The sequence below is a fragment of the Mycteria americana genome, chromosome Z (genome assembly GCF_035582795.1).
Source record: "Mycteria americana isolate JAX WOST 10 ecotype Jacksonville Zoo and Gardens chromosome Z, USCA_MyAme_1.0, whole genome shotgun sequence".
NCBI lineage: Eukaryota > Metazoa > Chordata > Aves > Ciconiiformes > Ciconiidae > Mycteria > Mycteria americana.
This window is the reverse complement of record NC_134396.1, coordinates 13062656-13082189: the sequence shown is the minus strand read 5'-3', so window position 1 is coordinate 13082189 and position 19534 is coordinate 13062656. Positions and strand designations below refer to the sequence as shown.

Genomic DNA, 19534 nt, shown 5'->3' with positions numbered 1-19534 from the left:
AGTTGAAAGTGGTACAGTAAAGAAAACATTAGCTAATTTAGGAGATGTTACTATGTAAGTAGCTGCTGGCTATTCCATTTGCAACTTACCAACTCCAGTTTCACAGTGCATTAGAGTAAACTACTTACATATCCATAGGATATGGATCTCTCTTATACATAGGACAGCATACCATACTCTCTCCTCAGTCCAGGACCCAATAAGCAAAGAGAGTTGTTTACATCTATGTAACAGCATTAATTTAAAAGCAATGCTCTTACTGGAGAAGAAAGCAAAGCATGAAATCTAGCCCATGCATGAAAGTGTTGCCAATAAAAATGACGATCAACGTATGAAGCAAGTTAGTTATCTGGAGATTTTACTGTAGTTTACTCAATCAAAATATCTGTAGTTTTTCTCCCTTATGAAGGGCAGTAGAATTCAAATGTAGGAGAACTATAAGCAAAAATGTCTATGTCAAATTTAACACAATGCACAAGTGCCACTAGTGCCTGGGGGGTTGGGGATGGTGTGAGGGAGGAACAGTTATCCTTGTCTGAATCTTTTTCTGATTTCATATATTCACCAGTTAGTACAATTATAAAAAACCAAGACAATAAACCACTGTATAAACCTTCACTGCTTCACAAATGGATTTGACCACTGAAAGCAAAGCTTCTAGTGTAAAACATACTGAAACATACTGCTAACTTGCCATCAGACCAAGAGACACTAGAACTATGCTGGTATTAATGGCAGCCCCACAAATCAATCAAGCAACTCTAAGCAAGCAAGCAAGCAATTAACACTAAATCTGGAACAAAAAAACGCAAACAAAAAAGTCTTGAAACAATACCAGAGAAAGTTAAAAGAAATCACTCCAATATCTGTATCCCACCCCCCGTCTCAAAAAAAGCCAAAACAACCCAAACCAACCTATATATTCTTTCCTTGCACTTTATTCCATGTATTCAAGTATCTCATAACTGTCACTTGTGCCACAGAGGTACACGCCCAAGTTTGCCGGTAAACTCCTTGCTTATTAATAGGCAATGAAATAAATTGAGACAGAGGACTGAAGCACTGTTTTTCCAGGAAGTGCTGAAAAGCAGACATGACAATGATCCTTTGACACTATTCAGGCATTTTTGTGAAGTAATTCCTGATATAGACAAATATGCCATATTATCATAATTATTACACTACTCCTCATTCCCATGAGCTGGAACCGCACTACTCAGCAATATTTCACTTGTGAAACCAACCTATATGGCAGGCCTGAAAGGCATCCTTACTTCTGCTGGGTCCAAAATTTTCCCAACTGACATTGACTATGTTGCTGTCTAGGAGCAAAAGAGATCTGCTTCAATTTTTTTTCCCCTTTCATTTGGAATAAAGCATTTCAAAGATTTAGAAAAAGGAGTAAATACTAGATTGAATCTGTGGAACAAGTTTAAATCATAACTTCTATATTTGTTCCCTACTTTTTTTAACCATTACTCCTTAAAAGTGGCTTCCAGATTTCTCACTTCACAGCAAATCCTGCATGGTGTTTTTATGCCATTGTACCTAGGACACCTGTCTAACTCCCATATGAAATGCCATGTAAATGGTTATCTGATGGAAAATTTCATACCAATCTGCAGGTTAAGATTTATGCATCTGCAATGAAAGCAAACTGCATAATTCTACAGTTTCTCTAATTTTAAAACCTTAAGAAAATATCCCAGAAAATAATAAAACTAAGTACTTTGAAGGACCTGCTTGGCAGTAGACACTATCCAAAAATATTTCATAATTTTAAGGATTTTTAAACAACAGTATTAGACCTAGACATGGGTGTAATCAAGGAAGAATATGTGCTTTATTTTTTAATCTTATGTTTGAAAGCCACCTATATAATTTTGCACCTACAAGAACAGCTTTATTTAAATTAGCATTTCTTGGGTGACTATGCTTTCAGGAAAAAAGCCAAAATCAGAAATCCATCTCCCAAAACCTAGTGCAGAACCTAATTACAGAAATATTTTTTCCTTAACTTTCATGCTACTGTTTAGTGCAGTGAAGAACAACGTATGGAAAATACTTGAAACATATGCATACAACAAAAGCAAACCCAGAAGAATAGGCCATAAATGACAATGCTGAACCAGCTCCAGAGTTTCAGTAAAGCCAAGACCTGTCTCTTTTCCTTTCCACATCCCACTGTCAGACACAAATCCCTACCAACACAGCCTGCAAGTTTTGAGGCTGGCTATGAAACATTTTCTCTTACAAAAGGTCCAAAACCCTGATCATTTGCAAGCGTTGCCATTGCACTTTGGGACTAATCGAGAAGAAAGTTCCTCAGTCACTTCACAGCTCTAAATTTACCAACTGAGATACTCTTTCTGCACTGCAGTTTTAACAGGAATTTCTGAAACTAATGCATACATTCCTGCAGCAAGTTTTTATTTCCAATTTATTACCAGTTTCTCATGAAGATTCTCCAGTAGTTTTGGACACCATGATGCCCTAAAATAAGAAAGGCATTAAGTGAATCTGTGCTTTCAAGTGTCTCAATCTGGTTTCCGGAGCTTTTCCAGTTAATTTTCAGTGGTCTAAGGGAAGGTTAAACTAACATTCACTGAATCTTGTATTTCTGTTCAAAACCATCTTATAATTTCTTCATGCAACAACAAATTCTGGTCCATTAAAATGATGACCTTAAAAAACCTTACTGGTTTTCACATTGGTGGATAAAAGCCACCCAGTCTCTCTTCAAAAACTTTTAACAAAAAGCATGACTCAAAATACGTAACTTGCTTGACAAGTAAAATTTCAGCATTATTCTCGGACAATTCTTAACTACTTCCAACGCCAAACTAATAATGCAAGTAGCATTTAATATTGTCCATGCAATCCTAGAAAAAGTCAGAATAAACCACATCACTTCGAGCAAACTGGCTGATCAACATACTCTTCTGTTAATTTGTTCTCACTGCCAGCCTCAGAAAAAGAGGACATTATGTTTCTGAAGAAGGTGAAAGACTACCAGTGACTGATGTTCTCGATTGTTCCCCTCTCTGCCTTCACATTACAAAAGCTTCCCAATTCATATGGAAGTATCCATAGGAGCCATTTGGTTTTCTAAAAAAACGCCAAGCCTCCCAAACCTGTTACCAAATTTAGGCTTCACGTTGAATTAACTAATTCTGTATTTCAGCTGTATTTAAAATCCAACCTTCACTTTCTGCGTAAGCAATTCTAATCAAAGAGGGCACAGTAAAGACAAACAAACAGAAGATGGGCTCATCTCCAGAAAACACATAAATCAAATACTGACAAGAGAAATTCAGAACTATTAGCTGAAATTTAAAAGAAATTTGAGTAACTCGAGTGGGTTTTTTTTCTATGAACATTCAGACAGAAGTATACCAATCTTCTGGTATACAGAAATAGAAGACAAGAATGTGTTTTAAAACTCCAATATTAAAAAAAACACTGAATAAGGGATATGACAGTGACTTTGAAAAAAAGCCTAATCACAAGGAAAATGAGACTACAATGAATGAGAATCCAACTGGATCTGAAAAAAATTAAGAAGTTGCTAGCTAGAAGTTTTGGTATGGTTTGTGATCCTATTCAAGTACCAGCATGTACTTAAGGCACAGGTGAGGCCCAACTTACCTAATCCTTTTTTTGATTTTTGGATTTGATGAAGCACAATTCATTTCTGTTTGATTTCTGTAATTCTCTGTACACTCAATTAGGTTAAAGTATCTTCACGTTATAAAAATCTAAACTTGCATAGCTCAAAAGAGTGTCTATCTTTGTGGCTTTATTTTTTTTCTTCTGAAGCAAGTTACTAGTTGCTCAGTCTTTGTACTAGACTCATTAGACCAATCTACATTTTTAAAATTTACTTAATTTATTTCAAGCAGCCATAACTGCCTTACTCAAAATTAAGTGAAATGAAAATGAAGTGGTAATTTTCTTCAAGAACATTCATTCTTATTTGGAAAGATTAAATTGTCAAATCTGCCTTATAAAGGTTTCCTCCAAAACTTTCACAGGTGTTTTTTGCAGAAACAGTCATAAGTGAAATCACAGTAAGTTGCATGTTGTCCACACTTCCATAATCTATTTGAGGATTTAAAATCAGAATCCATCTAAAAATCAGTAGTAACCTAAAGCACAGTGGGGTTTTTAAGTAACATGTTCAAAGATAACAAACACAAAATACAAACTAGAACTGTGACTTGAAGCAGTAATACCTACTCTAGTAATGAAATAGTCATAAACATGGGGGAAGGAAGAGTGCAAGGTTTCACTGAACCAACTTAAGAAAGGGGAAATTATCCCCCTTGTTACAGAGGAAATATCTTTCACCCAAAGGAAATCAATAACAACTGAATCTGAAGTAATTCCCTGAGGTGCTACCAAGAAAGCTTTTATTCATCAGCTGTGTTTCAGCATATGAAAAGATAAAGCAGCAACAAATTAAACAGGTGATTGCCAAGCAGTCTGACCAGCACAGCAGCTGTACTAGTTTACAGTCCCATTTGTGACCACCCTGCTATGTTATGACTCTTCTGAATAGGCTTTCAACTTTATTTAAAAACAACTTGTGTTAACATGACATAGTAAGAAATCTATCCCAGAATTTGTCTGATTATTACAAACTCATAATCCAATTTCATTTTCTCTACTTTGCTATACAATGTAAGTTTTACTTTGAAAGAATGAAAAAAGTGGGGAAAAAATCCACACCTTTTATAACTCTGGAAGGTGCTCTAGTTTAATGGCATTGCCACATATTAAGAGATTACAGGAGGAATCTTATGTCAAATCAATGTGTGATCAGATGTTTTACAAGTTTAACTACTATCACTGAAACACAATTGCAATATACTGATTTTAAGGTCAATGAAAAGCATACTATTCTGAAAGACCTTTACAACACAAATGTCTAAGAAAAGAGGATGTAAAAAGCATTTGCTTTAACAGACAGATAAGTTTCTTATTAAATTTTAATAAAATATTCAAAGATTAAGCAAACATTTGTGATCACTAAAGATGTCAGACTCATTTTACTTCTTACCACAAGGACTTGTATCACAGTAGGAACCTCTCAGAAACGGGACAGTAACTGAGCAAGCAGTCTCACTTCTTTAAACAGGTGTGTAAGTGCTTTTCAAACCACATGACTTACATAAAAGACCAGAAATAAAAACTAGTTTCCAGGAAACACTGGTGGAACTATAGTTGGGGGAAAGTCTGTGTGTGAAACAAGTCATGCCCTTCTGTCTTACCAATGGACTGTTTAGGGAAATACTTTTCTCAACAAGTTAATCTTATACTAGGTACTGGTAGAGACCTGGCTGTAAACTAGAAGCTGAAGACTGATGTCACCCATCGAATTAATTGGTACACTAAACTGACAGACAAACTGTCACTAGGGTGATGGAGCCCCAAGTCCATGCAGAAGTCGGAAGAAAGACGCGCCTTTGAAATGGAGTTGGAACAGCCTGGACTGCACAGGACCAGTGAAAAACACACTGTCACATAATCCTATCCTGGAAAACTAAAGGTGTTTGCATAGTCATCTTCAGTCATATTTCTAATAACAAATACTATGTGAATATTCAAATACAGGACCCGAACTGTACCTCTTTGAACACTGCAGACAAGGAAGGTCAACACTTTCAGAAGACAGCCTTCCCATCTACTTGCTTAGTATGTCTGGGTTAAGCATTAGCCAGCCAGCCAGCCACGCATCGACACAGTCAGAAGCAAACTGCTGTGCGAATATGGAATAGCACTGTTCTCAATTCTTATACCCTGACTGCCCATTTGCAGCTTCTGAAGGACTAATGTGGTTAAACTGAAAGAGTTAAACATTTTAAATCCTGTAATTATAGATTATTTTAGTGACTGCAAATAAGAATACAGTAACCCAACAAATCCTTATCAAAAGTCGCCATGGTAAGAACCAGCTACACTAACCACTTCCCTTGTGAGAGCCAGCTTTATCCCCTCCCAGTTATAAAAACATGCCACTTATTTGAACGTGGAAAGGGAGTAGCAGTGCTAGACCATATTGTCTCATTTCCCATTTCCTTTTAAGTATCAAAATGCAGACCATGTCACAATAAGGCTCAGAAATGTAATGAAGCAGACACGGGGCCTTCAGGAGAGAGTGAGATGTTCGTTCTCTAAAGTGAACTTAGGGGAAAAAAGAGCAAGTTCTACATACTATTTTTTATTTTCTGAAAGTGATTGTAAAGAAACCTGAGGAAAGACTGGATAGACTGACTGTTACTGACAAATGCCAAAACCTTGCCCAATTATAACTACAATGAAAACTATGACTGCATTTTTGCTTACACACTAATTATTTGTGGTTTGAAGCAAAAAAAAAAAAGTTTAAAAAATTTATTTAGGGCAAAATCCATAGGCCTGCTTTGTGCCTCCATCAAGTCATAAATTTATTTGTCATCACGTTTGCTGCACAAGAAAGTTTTGAAATCCAAAGGCAATAGTGTCTTCTCCCCCCGATATCAACTGAAAATACTTAATGGAAAAAGAGCCTGTCCTTCTTAAGGTATCACCTCCCATAACACAAGCTGTGTTCTCCCCACAGAGGGGAGACAGAGCACAGCTGGTCCCAACTAGTATAACCAGTAGAGCTCTTTTGCACAGATGACAACATTTCACAGATCTGAAAATGCTGCAATTGCATAAATCAGTCCTCCATCTGTTTTTGGCTTTGTTCCAATCCAGTTTACCTACTTACTAGTTGTGCAAATCAGGGAGATGTGTAGCCCTTTTGGCTCTACGATCAGAGAAATTTAATGTACATTTTGTACCAATGGTAACCGGAGAAGGTAAATTTGTTCAGTAGTCTTTCCCTTACAAACATTAATTGGAACACAGCTGAATTATTTCCCAATAAGCCGAAAGAAGCAAACTGAGTATTTTTTCAAAATCTTATGGTTCCTTAAGTATAGCTATTTATAGTTAAACAGGTCCTAGGTATATTAAAGAAAAAAAAAAAAGGAAAAAGGAAAAACAGTCATATTCTTACTTTTGAGAACTTTCACTGTTATATCCTTCGAATCAGGGTTTTAATCATGACAGAAACTCACCATTTTTAGATATTTCACAAATCAGCATGTACCAAAACACTATCAGCATGGCCTAGGCAGAAGCAACCTAAGAGTACTAAACATACATAAATTGAAACACACATTTATATATGGAGATTCTGTTAGAACCAGGAGGTCTTGCAGTCTGTAACACATACTACATTACTAGATCTTGCAACCTTCTTTTTCCCCAAGCTCTATAGGCACCTGCTGCCTGAAGCATCAGAGATGGTCCACCTCGCTAACCTTATGAGTCCCACACCAGGTTTTGTGTAGCTGAGGGCCACAAGATGCACAGCAATGCACAGCACTTACCTAGTCATTGTGAGTACAACAGGTTTTATGTAGCATCGCCCTGCCAGTACCCTTACAGAGTTGACGAGCAGAAAAGCTTCACTCAGAACCCTGCAAGAGTCACCTGTAACTCCTAGGTGGGTATAGTGGTAACTTGGGTCCTGGTTTTCCTCTGAATTGGGGTTCATCTTTTGAACAAAACCCAGATTAGAGAAATTTCACCTACTCAGTAATAAGGCACCAATGCCACAAATGGGATAGATACACAAGAAGTGAACACTTGCTCACAAAGAACACCAATAAAGCCTGTAAGGCTCCACCATTGCATAAGGGTTTTACCAGGGGCTCACTCACAAGATTAAAACCTGTATTTTTGTTTAAGTCCAATTATTTAGGTCTCAACTACGTATACACATGCGAGTACTTTAAGGACAGTGGAAATACTTATGCATACATCTAAGCTGCTGCCTGGAAAGAAATACTTTAAAAAAAAAATTATTTGTCATTCAGAAAAAGTCAGAGACCCATTTTGATGAAGCTCCTACGGAACTTTGTCTACGTGGTAGAAGCTGGCAGATTTCCTACTAGTTCCCCTTGCTAGCTCCTCAGCAGTCCACCCTGTGGGCTGAAAGGAAGCCAAAAGCCTGAAAGTTCTGGCTGTGCTCTCCCCTGCAGTCTTGATTCCCAGGGTCTAGAAGTGGCCTGCCCTGGCACTGGACCTATATTCCCATTTGCAGTCAATTTTAAAATACAGGAATGTAATTCATACATAGCTGATTTTAAAAATGCCGAAGCAATTGTCCTTCTCCACTTGGCTTTGCTGGGCATCCTCACTAGTGGTAGAACTGCAAAATACTGACACAAATATGCAGCTCAGAGCAGGTCAGAACAAGCAAAGAGTACAGCATACTAATTTTCTGCTGAGGTACTAAGGGGAATTATATACTTCAGCATATTTACCAGGACAAGATGGTTTACCATTGTACCTGAACATGCTGGAACTTAACCACACGCTTAAAAGACAAAACTGAAGATACAGTAGCACTGTTCCTCTTACCATATGTACATATAACTTTCTAAAGAGCTAATCTATACTTCAAAAATTTCCATGTAAATAATGTAATTTCAAGACCAAGTATAATTATACTCCAAATGAGTTTAGCAAGATGAACATTAAACACTTTCATTAGTTTAATATAATTAGAGAAAATACAGGAAAGATTTGGTTAAAGACAGTACCTTTCTGAGAAATGCCAGAGTTTTCACAAAGGTTTGTGATGTTACTAGTAAACTTATATAGAGTATCCCAACAGCAACAGCCAAGGAAAGTTACTGACACGGATTTATTAGATACAGACAGTAACCATTTGAATGTGATGTCATCAAGACCTTTCTCATGGACATCTCATAGGGCAATTTTCAGCTCAAAGGCTTCCAAAAATTGGGGTTTTTTTCCCTTCAGAAAGGGAAGTCCAGCTTCCACTGTAGAAAAGAAACAGAATTTGTAGGAGAGTTTAGGAGTGCAGTCTGCAACCCCTGACTTCTCTTCTTTTGTAGATAGAAAAAAGCTTGGCCTGAGAAATTCTTTTCGGCTGAAATGATGAGCACTCCAGGTATAAGGAAATGCTTCACATTTGTTTATTTTACTGATCTGCTGCCTTCTAACCCTTTCCCAATGTTTTCCATTCCCAAAACAGTCCTTTGGGCCCATCTGGCTTTGAAGTACCTCGGAAAAAAAAAAGTTATTTTTAAGAATTGAATCCTTCACTTCCAGCAATATAGCTGAAATGAGTGACAACAGTAACTATTCTGAATGGACGCATGCTGACCTGCATAAGCCAAAAGCGATGGTCAGGCATTACACCACTGTAACCCACTGCAGCAATTCTAAATTGCCCTGTATCACCTTAGCCAAATCCTTTGCCATCGTTAATATTTCTCCTCACTCAGCTTGCTCAGGGTATCAGTGTATATTGGTTTACAATACTGAACACATCCTTACATGAAAGCACCTTACAACTTTGCACAGATGGAAGACGTCTTAGTTTAATCCAAAATATTTTATTACTCAGTTCCCTGATGGGGATTGTCTGCCTTCTTCCCACAAAAAAGGCAGTCTGAATGTCAGTCTGCATGTCAACCTTCAAGTGAGAGAAACCAAACAGATCAGTCATCTAATCTTTTCTGTATCAGTTTGGCACAATGCACTTTTAAAACGACAGCCCTGAAGACTACCTGCATTGGCCTCTGCAAGAGGTCTGCATGGCTTAAAGAGTTTCATTTCACACCTTCTTGTACACAAGGCCGGGGGTGGGGTGGGGGGGTGCGGAGGGAGGGAGCTCCTTCTCCTCCCCCTTCCAGTAACACTGGCTTAAAACAGACACAGAGAACAATCTACGTGTCTTTAAGACCTCTTCCCCACGTACCCCTGCTCTTCCTCTCAAGAGCCTCTGGGAGGGATAAGAAACACGCAGTTGCAACTCAGAGTAAATTCTTGTCAGGGAAGAAACTAGACCTTTCAGTTAATTTTAGGAAGATGTTTGAAGAAGATGTGAACAAGCCTGTGTGGAGCAGAACATAGCAGTGCAGGAGATCCTGGCCCTAACCTAGGAGGTTCAAAGAGAAAGCTAGTTCTGCTGGTTACAGTGACCTTGCCAGAAGCCAGCAGCCACCACTGCAGGGCAGGCAGCAAAGAGTCTGGCTGCATTTGCCAGACAGTATAGAAGAACTAGTTTCCACACTTACCATGGAAAACCTAATAGAAACCACTGTGCCCTGGTGCTTCCTGCAGGCTGGGGCATCTGATGTGCCTGCAGAGGTCAGGAAACTTACTGTATTCAGCTGTTAATTCCAAATAAATGCAGAACTTACAGTTAAAAACCCAACAAATTAATGTCTGTTCTATACTTACAGAAGAGCTCATTTTCTGGAACTATATGCAGACATTATTGAAATAACTTTTAAAAAATAAACTTATGGATATTAATATAGTTTTAAGAGAAACTCCATCCAGCTCCACTCCATTTAAAAACCAGCTGTTCACATTTCCATTTCAAGGCTGAACTGCCTAAGAACTTTACACAACTACAGGAGCCATCACCTATGTTTTATTTATATGAATAACCCAACATAATTAATAAGCAATACAGATCCTCAATGTGGGAGATCGTTTCCAAATTTTTAAGAACACATTAGCACTGTTTCAGTAAGCTTCCATGCTAGTCACAACTGCAGTATTCTCTTACGTTAAGCAAACAAGTCTTTAGTCATAGGCTAGGCATCTGTAGAGGCATTTACTGTAGTGAAATAACAAACATTTCAGATGTATTTTATGGGAACATTTAATATACTGATTACGTATCTGGTGCTAAAGTTAAAACTTGCAACAAGAGAAAAAAACTGAAAGGAATACCAGTATGATACCTGGCCACTCCACAGTCTAAAAACATGGAAGAACTAAAAAAAAGAAGTGTACAGTATCGATAAACTGAGAAAACTGTCACTGACTACACATGAATTTTCACAGTTTGTATTCAGCAACCAGAAATTAAGGTCCTGTCATAATTCAAAGCAATTAGAATATTGTCTTAACCATGACAATAAACACACACTTGCCTGCTAGAGTGTACTAATCTGACAAGCTCAATAAACTCTACATGAACTGCAAACTGGAGGTCACTGCAAGTTTCACCACACATTTCAGATATTTTGTATGCCTCTCCAGATGCAGAACAGTTAAATATTACCTGAAGGTAATGGGCAGACCCTATTATCCACTGAGCTTTGAAGCTTGACTTTTAAAGAATACAAAGAATTACTAAAATAAAATTCTGCAGGCATTTATTGGCAGTAGGATGGGAGGTAACACTCACAATTTGTTTAAAAAACCAAAAATGTTTCTCAGTTTGGTATTACCACAAATTAGATCTTTTTCCTTCAACACTTAAAAATATTTACACCAAGCCCATTCAGCATCTGAAAGAAACAATCCTGAAGATACAAGCATGACAGTCATACAGGACATACAAAAACTCCTCAGGGTGTAAGAGGGTATTTGAGAGAAATAACTAATGAAATGAAATGCATATCCGTGGGCCAAAACAAGTATTCACTGCATAACTTTGAGGGTTAACTACCAGCTCACAAAAGGACTTGATCATCGTTGCTGACAGCTGAGCAAAGACTCATTTCAGTTTGTTCAAAAGCAAGATGACTGGATGCTCAGGAAGACGATGGAAAAGACCTCAGAAAACAAGATGTCAGATGTGGTCAGATGTCAGTGTGGTCTAGCACATGCAACTCATTTTTCCAGCACTCTACTCTCACCTTACACAGTGACCCTGGGTAAGTTACAAGGCGCTACAGTTACAACTGCAGTGTGAAATCTCCTCATCAAAAATACTAGGGAAGAATTGAAGTCACCCGGCTTAATAAGTATATTAGCAGCCACTCCACTACAAATTACAATACTGGGACAAGAGAGATGAGAACAGAAAATATTATATTTCCATGAATGACGTGAATAGTTTACACTTCATGGACACAAAACAAATACATGGAGACAGTGTGAAACAAAGGTAGACTGACTTGAATTCCAGTTTAATCTCATACCAGAGAAACAGGAATACTCAATGACATTCTAAGTTTAAAGAACCCACTTTTTGGAAACAACTTCAAATCCTTAGTCATCAGATGCTGAGCACTATCAAAAAATTGGACATTTCTGAGCAAAATTGAGAGGGAGTCAAGGCTCTATCAGCTCTTATTAAGACAATTTGAAGAGTATTTCATCAGTTTCCAGACAGAAGGTAAACAATTCCCAATTTCAAATATCACTTAAGTATCAAGTAAACAGGGCTGCTGTTTTTTCAGGATATTTTTCAGCCAAGGTCCAACAAAACTGATCTTAAAAAAAAAAAAAGGCAAAAACCAAACACCAAACAAACAAAAAACCCAACAAAAATCCAACAAAAAACCAAAACCCAACCAAAACCAAAAAAACCCAAAACACCACAAACCAAGAAACAAACAAAAAATGCCAAGACACAAGAAAACCCCCAAAACCCCAAACATATCTTATAGGAAAAAAATAATCAAGACTATTCACCACCAAGCAGGATTCTCCAGTTCTGCAGCGTGGTGAGACAGGAAATTGGAAGCGTCCTGCAGGCAACACACTCAGCCTCCGGGTAAAGATAAAAAGGGAGGGAAGCAACAGAAAGCAACTTTCCACTTAACCATGTTCTCCTAGAGACAAGTAATCAAGCCCTCTTAAAGGCTTTCTGTCCACTTCGCCTCAAGCAAAAGAATGAACTGTAATTCTAGAGTTTTAAGTGAGACCAGAGCAGATAAAAAGTAAAATAAGACGACCCTTGGGTCTTTGCAGAGAATCTTCCGAAAACACCAAGATTAGCATTAGAAACTCAGAAGTCAAACCAGATTCTCTTATCACCGCTGCTGCTGAAAACTAGCTTTACAAGTTTGTTTAAAGAACAGCTACATGGCAACATATAATTTCTATTTTAAACAAGCTTAAGCCAAGTTTCACCAGTACTGGAAGCCAGCGAAAGCCAACAGAAGCATTCCCACAGTCACCCCACCCCCAGCCACTAGTTTCCATTCCTGCCTCATCCTCTCCTGCACCAGGATAAACTTTTGCACAGCTGCGCCGTTACCTTTACTCCAACTTCAAATGACAACGGCATTAGCACACTAAAAGATCTTGTGAAGTTAAAATCCATCATCCAGAAGGAAAAACTGGTCTTCAAATCTTGTACTCTACATGTTCGACCTTTGGATAAAGCACAATTGCACATGCCTGCACACAGGTATCACACTGAGCAGTACTTAGACTCCACTGACTGACAGTGGAGACTGAACCTTTAATATCACTAAATCCAATGAGACAGAAAGCTCCAGATTAGTTAGTTACAATCTATTTACTTTGCATAGGAACAAAGAAACTGCCATACCAGATTAGACCATTTAAGCAGAACCCTACCACTTGCAATAACTAAGGGTGATAAAAATCAGACATGGTAAAGGGTGACCCTCTTCCGAAAGTACTCTCAAGCCACAGAGCACAGAAGTGGTAGGAATTGAATTTTCTCTCACAGTAGTATCCAGCTCAGACTGGAAGCAGAGAATTTGGTGGCTTATTTAAGCAGCCAGTTAAAAATATCCAGCATTATGGACTTGGTTAAAAGACATAAAATTGTATTTTACCTTAGCTAAGACTAGCCAAGGTCAATAATAAGCTATATTTTTCTACCTTAGCTACATTTTGACAACACAAACAGAGAAAGTTATCACCATTTCAGTAAAAAAAAAAAAAAAAAAAAGACAAGTCAAACCTTGGCTGAGCACTGTACATGCTCTCCCTCTGTTCCCACCCCACCACCCAGTCCAGTGCTCTGTTAAAGCATTCATGCCCTCCTTTGAAAGTCATCAAGGGTGCTACAAATTGATAAGCAGAGCTAAAACTGACAAGCTTTTACCAGTACACTTGTACAAATAGTCAAAACTTCAGTTTCAATGTTTCTTCAGTGTCTCTAGCAGGTGTCAAAGAGCAATTGCAGAAAATACAGTATAAATATCTACAAAGGTTGCCTTGCAGCTGAACTGACAAGTCTGCCATATCTAGCATATACACTTCCAAATTCAAACACTTAAATTTTCACGCAAGTCACACAGTACATGGTTACTGTATGCGGAGGAGATGAATTGCAGCATTTCCTGCTTTTCATTTTTATAAAAACATGGTTATGGCAGTATAACTAATCCTGTACTTGGGGATGTAATAAGTCACCAACATCAATTTCAGACACAAATAAACATCACTTAACTGATCTGAATGTTTTAAAAGAACATTGTTAAGGTCACAGAGAAGGATGTGCATTTTGCTTTCAGGGATTTCCCTCAAGTTACAAGAAATCATACTACAGTTATCACTGAACTCGCTGTTTGGATCTTTTTATATAAACCAAATCAATATACTGTCAGTGTAGATATGGGATAAGAGGTCTCAAGTCCTCTATGTTGAAGCTGCATTTCCTAGTAAAACAACTCCCTCCTCCTCTTACAGTGATATAAAAGGACAGCTTACAACTTTCACAGCTTTTAGTGAAAATATCTGCTCTACTGCCGTGAAAAGCAGAATGCTTGAGAGATTAAAGAAAAAAGGTAATATTTACATTTAGGACTCAACAGCAGAGTCAATTTCCCTTCTCAGCTTCGTTCTGAGGCTCACACAGGTCTTCCAGCATGAACAGAAAATCTATTTAAAAAGACAGTTAATTGTAATACCAAAGAGACTGATAGGGGGACTTTGGAGCAAGCACAGTATCTTTTAACTAACAGTAGATCCTTACAGGAAAGTACAACTACTGTATTTAAAAACAGAATAGAAAATCTCCACGTAATACATAATCAAAATAATGTCCTTCAGTTTGCCTCTTAATAAATGCCTGGGCAACAGCTGCATGCACAAATTTAATGTGTAATATGCTAACTGTTACTCACATACAAATTAACCTCCCTCCTTTGGCTAGAACAAGTTAATTAATATTACAATAAGGGCACAGAGATGTTTTAAATTCTTGATGCGGCCTGACAAAGTAGTACTTTGTTTAACATCTGTTTACTGGTAACACAACATACAGAATTACTGAGATACTCTACACGAGCATTTACAGGACATTTCTGAAGAACAATCACTATTAATGTTGCCATGTATTTTCAGCTGTACTTATGATTGTCAAAGTAGACTATCTCACTAAAATACTAAGGAGAAAAGCACTTAGCATTTAGTATTTTCTATAATTTGTTAACATTCCTAGTCAAATGTCAGAGAGCATTTAGAAGACGGGTTTTAACTTGTACACACGCTCAAAACACCGACTTGTCCAAATGCAGGTACTTAAAAGTAAGCAACACTGTCCATGTGAAAGGAAAAAATTCTACAGCTGCTCTGTCATTGCTGCTGTGGGACTGACTAGCAAGGATGGACTCAGTGTTTCAGCATCGATGTGACATATATTGGCCTTCCTAAACCTCTAATATCAAGCCTAACTCCCACTTGTTATCACCATGAGACTCTGAGTTGCTTTAAATGTGTTCCAACACTGATTCTTTATTTTCCTTGAAACCCATAAAACTGGTTACAGTTGTATTACAAGATACAGTACATTATAATTTCATTACTTGATACAAAGATGGTGCTAAGAGTCATAAAAAGTTACTTGCTAAAATTCATACATTTCCCATCCCCAAAACACTTAAGACTTCCCACTAATCCTTCTGTAAGTACAAAGGCATTTCTTATCCATTACAACCACACCATAACAAGCATTTTTACACTGCCCTAGAAATAGACCAAAATCCATCTGAATTGCTGAGAATTCATATAAACAGGACATTGGTCTAGAAAACAGTACTTATTACAGTAGTCCCAAGATAAGTCAACCTTTAAAAAATATCCTTGAGGTTTAACTGACGTAAGACACAACTGAAAAGAATACACAAGTTGTGTCCAAACTGGAACTAGACTTCTTATGAGGTTTAAATAATTAGCCAGAGAAACTGTACGGCAGCATTAAAATAGGTCCTTAGATGTTATACTAAGTCCTTAAACTACACAGTCCACATCATAAAACCTTACAAGAAATCCATATGAAACCGTCAACTTCACATCCAAATTACAGTCACTACTGCACTGCCTTCCCACACTCATACCATTTAGACCTAGCAAGTGCACGTTAAAGCTGAAATGTGCTCTGAAGTACTTAAACTGCTTCACCATGAACATGAGTTTGCTTTCATCCTGAATACTTCTACACATGTCAAATAGGCAGAATACGGCAGTTCTATAAAACCTCAAGAAAATGGACTTATCAAATAATACATATGGAAGGCAAATATGGGCTACAAACACCAGGGCACTAAATGAAACCACTTAAATGTATCACCTAGACGAAACCACCACAAAATTACTTTCTCTTGGAAAAAGAGAGACGACATTTATTTTTGAAAGCCTTTTCTGCCCCCTACTAAGAATTAAAGAAATCGGTTCTGCCATACCACAATATTGCAAATTGGAATGAGACTTCAGAGAAATCCTTTTTTTAAAAAAAAAACCACTACTCAATTCTGTGCAGCAAACTGCCAGGACAGTGCAGGAAGCGGTCAGGTGCTCGGTGAGCCCCCTGAGCAGGAGCACAGCCGCCGCCTGAACCACGGCACAGCCCGCGCCCTGCCCCAGCACCGCAGAGCTGCGGGCAGAGTCAAGGGGCCCCGCTCGCCCCGAGACCCAATGGCTGACACATCCGGCCCCGGCCCCGGCCCCCGCCACAACCCCGAACTCACACTTCAAAGCCTTTCGGGACTCCGGCAGAAGCTAAACACAAAAGCACTCCCCGCAAACACACTCGCCGCCCCCCGCGGCTCTGCTCCCGCGCAGCCCAACCCGCTCCTCCGGCGCCGGCTCCCGGGCCCCGCGCAGCCCCGCGCCGCTGACAGCTGCGGGCGGCCGGCGGGACAGCCCGGACCGGCGACCACCCCTCCCTCACCCACGCACCAGGTACCCCCGCGCCCCGGGGGAAGGCGGCGGGCGAGGGCTGCCCGCCGCGCCCCAGCCCTGCGCTCCGCGGGCAGCTCCCGCCACCCCCGCATCCGCTGCCGGCCCGCGGCCAGGCGGCGGCCGGGCGCCCGCGGGGAGGAACGGGGCGCCGGAGCCCACCCCGCGCCCTCCCCGCGGGAACAGCCCCGCCACCGCCGCTGTCACCCGCCGCCGCCCGGGGTCGAGCCCTGCCCACCCCCCCACCCCCCCGGCGCCCCCTCACCGCTCCGCGGCGGGGTCGGTCCCCGCCAGCAGCGGCTCCAGAAGCTCGGCGCAGCGGCTGGGGGAGGCAGCCGGGCTGGCGGGGCTGGAGCGCGGCGGCCCGGGCAGGTAGTGGAGCAGCAGCGTCTCGGGGGGCTCCGGCGAGGAGGAGGAGGAGGAGGAGGCGGCCGGGGCGGCGGCGAGGAAGAGGGGCGCCTCGGGCAGCCGGTCCAGCTCCACGCTCCGCACTTTGCGCAGCTGCTTCCGTCTCCAGTCAGAGCGCTGCTCCCGGCAGCCGCCGCCCGCCTCCCGCAGGAGCCCCCCGCCGCTCCCGGCGACGCTCCCTGCGACCGCGCCGCCCTTCAGGCTCCCGCAGGCGGCGGCGGCGGCCGCCTCCGCGCCGCTGCCCGAGGATAATCCCGACGACGAGGTGCGATTCCCCGCCGCCGCCGCCATTTTCTCTGGCGGGTCACATCGGGCTCCCGAAGATCGGGGGGAGAGGGGGCAGCCAGCACTCCAACCCGCTGCGGAAACAGCGCTGCTTGCGCAAACGGCGTATGGAGGGGGCGGGAGGCGGGTGCGGATTGGTGGCGGCGGGAGGCGCGGGGCGGGGCGGCCGCCTGTAGGTGCAGCGGGGCGGGGCCGCCCGCCGCCCCGCCCCGCCCGCCCCCGCGCAGGTGTTGGCGGCTGCAGGGAGCGATGTCCGCCGCCGCGCCCGCTCGTCAGGGGTAGGGCCTGGCCCGGGCCCGGCCGCCCACCGACGGACGGGACGGGACGGGACGGGACGGGTCGCGCCGAGCCCGGGAGCCAGCGGAGGCGCCGGGCGGGGAGGGCGTCCCCGCCCCCACGCGGCCCTTCCCACGTGTGGGAGAGCGGCGAGGGCTCCGGCGGTGCCGGGGCGGGGGACCGCGGCGCAGGCCAGCCGCCGCCCTGTGAGGAGCTGCGGCGCGGGGGAGCTCTTCCCGAAACTCGGGCCGGCTCCGGGCGGCGCCGCGCCGCAGCTCGCAGCACCCCGTCTGTGTGCCCCCTCTCCCCAGCACCCCCAAAACCTCCCCCGCGGCGTTCTCCCCGGGAGCTGCCCGAGGGGCGAGGAGGGAGTAAAATGCCTGGGGTGCCTTGCTGCGCTGCAGCGAGCCGCCGGGAAATCGCTGCTGTGCCCGAGCTCACCTGCTCATTCCTCTGTGGGATTAGCGCGAAGCCGAACGCACATCCTTGCTGGCAGCCGTCGCGCGTCCTTCTCCGGGCTGCCCTCACTTGGCAGGCGCCGCCTCACCCGTCCTCAGGGACTTCTCCATGTCTGTAACTACTTAGAAGCGTTGCTGCCTCGTCGGAGCACACCCGTTTCCATATGTGCGTACGTACGCACATCTAGTTTAGATTATAGCCTGCCACATTACCTACCGCTGCGGCTGTTTCCCAAGAGACTGGGAGAGAGAAGAAAGGCAGGAGGCATCACATGACCAGAACCCTGGGGAGGTCCGTGTAAAATTTACTCCGGGTCTAGCTTTCCCCTCGACCACAACTGGGTGGTTTTGCTTTCAACCTCCGAGCCGTGGAGAGGGGACTTAAAATTTCGCAAGAACGGAAGGGCGTGCATTGCTGTCAGAAAGGTGCTGTTTTGCTGCCGTTAAACAAGCCTACCCACTTGAATGCTGATTTAATATGAGATGAGGAAAGGAAAGCTAAATGTCACTATGCATACCAGGTTGTTTTCAGGATGGTGTGGTTTTGGATACAGTAGAAGTCACACAGTTCAAAGCACTTTTCTTTAGCTGAATATTTTAGGCTTATTTCTCAGAATTTACTATGTATCCTGCAAGTGTAACATTAACTAAGCATCTCAACAATGACTATTAGTATTGTCACCTTGCTGGGATCACTGCTTTGATCTGAAGCACTAGCTGAGTGAGAAGTACCTCCTAACAGAAACAGATTCTTTCTTGCCTTACATATGTGATCAGATGCTGACCTAAATGTAGAGTCTTTGTTGAAGGATGTGACGAGCAGATTAGAAGAGGTCTTTCCCTATAGACTTGCAAGAGCAAAAGCCCTAGGAGGCTGTTTGTACTCCATGTAATTGTAGGACAGTATCCGCATGTACATGGCCTCAAGGTCACACTAAGTGAATCACTTAGGTGGTCTGTCAAGATGCCATGCTGCAACTACCCATATGAAGGTTTTTCAGTGAAGGATGCTGTGAGAAAGTCAGTTGTGTTCATTGTCATCTTGTAAGTAGGGTACCTTTGGGATAAGCAGGTCATCTAAATATCCTCTAGTAATGTACAATTCAGGGATGTACATTTAAAGAGAAATT

General features: G+C 41.9%; 1 protein-coding gene across 3 annotated transcripts in view; it reads right to left on the bottom strand.

Moving 5' to 3' along the window:
* Nucleotides 1-18623, bottom strand: part of MAP3K1 (mitogen-activated protein kinase kinase kinase 1) — a 60648-nt gene extending 42025 nt beyond the window's left edge. Inside the window, exon 1 of one of the 3 annotated variants that reach the window (XM_075526625.1) lies at nt 18388-18623. In XM_075526625.1, coding sequence (XP_075382740.1) covers nt 18388-18395 — 8 coding nt within the window. In that variant the 5' untranslated portion in view covers nt 18396-18623. Of the gene's footprint in view, nt 1-14596; nt 14618-17242; nt 17758-18387 lie in introns of those variants that run through there. The other 2 variants (XM_075526623.1, XM_075526626.1) reach the window with 2 other exon arrangements.
* Between the last annotated feature and the right edge of the window lie 911 nt (nt 18624-19534).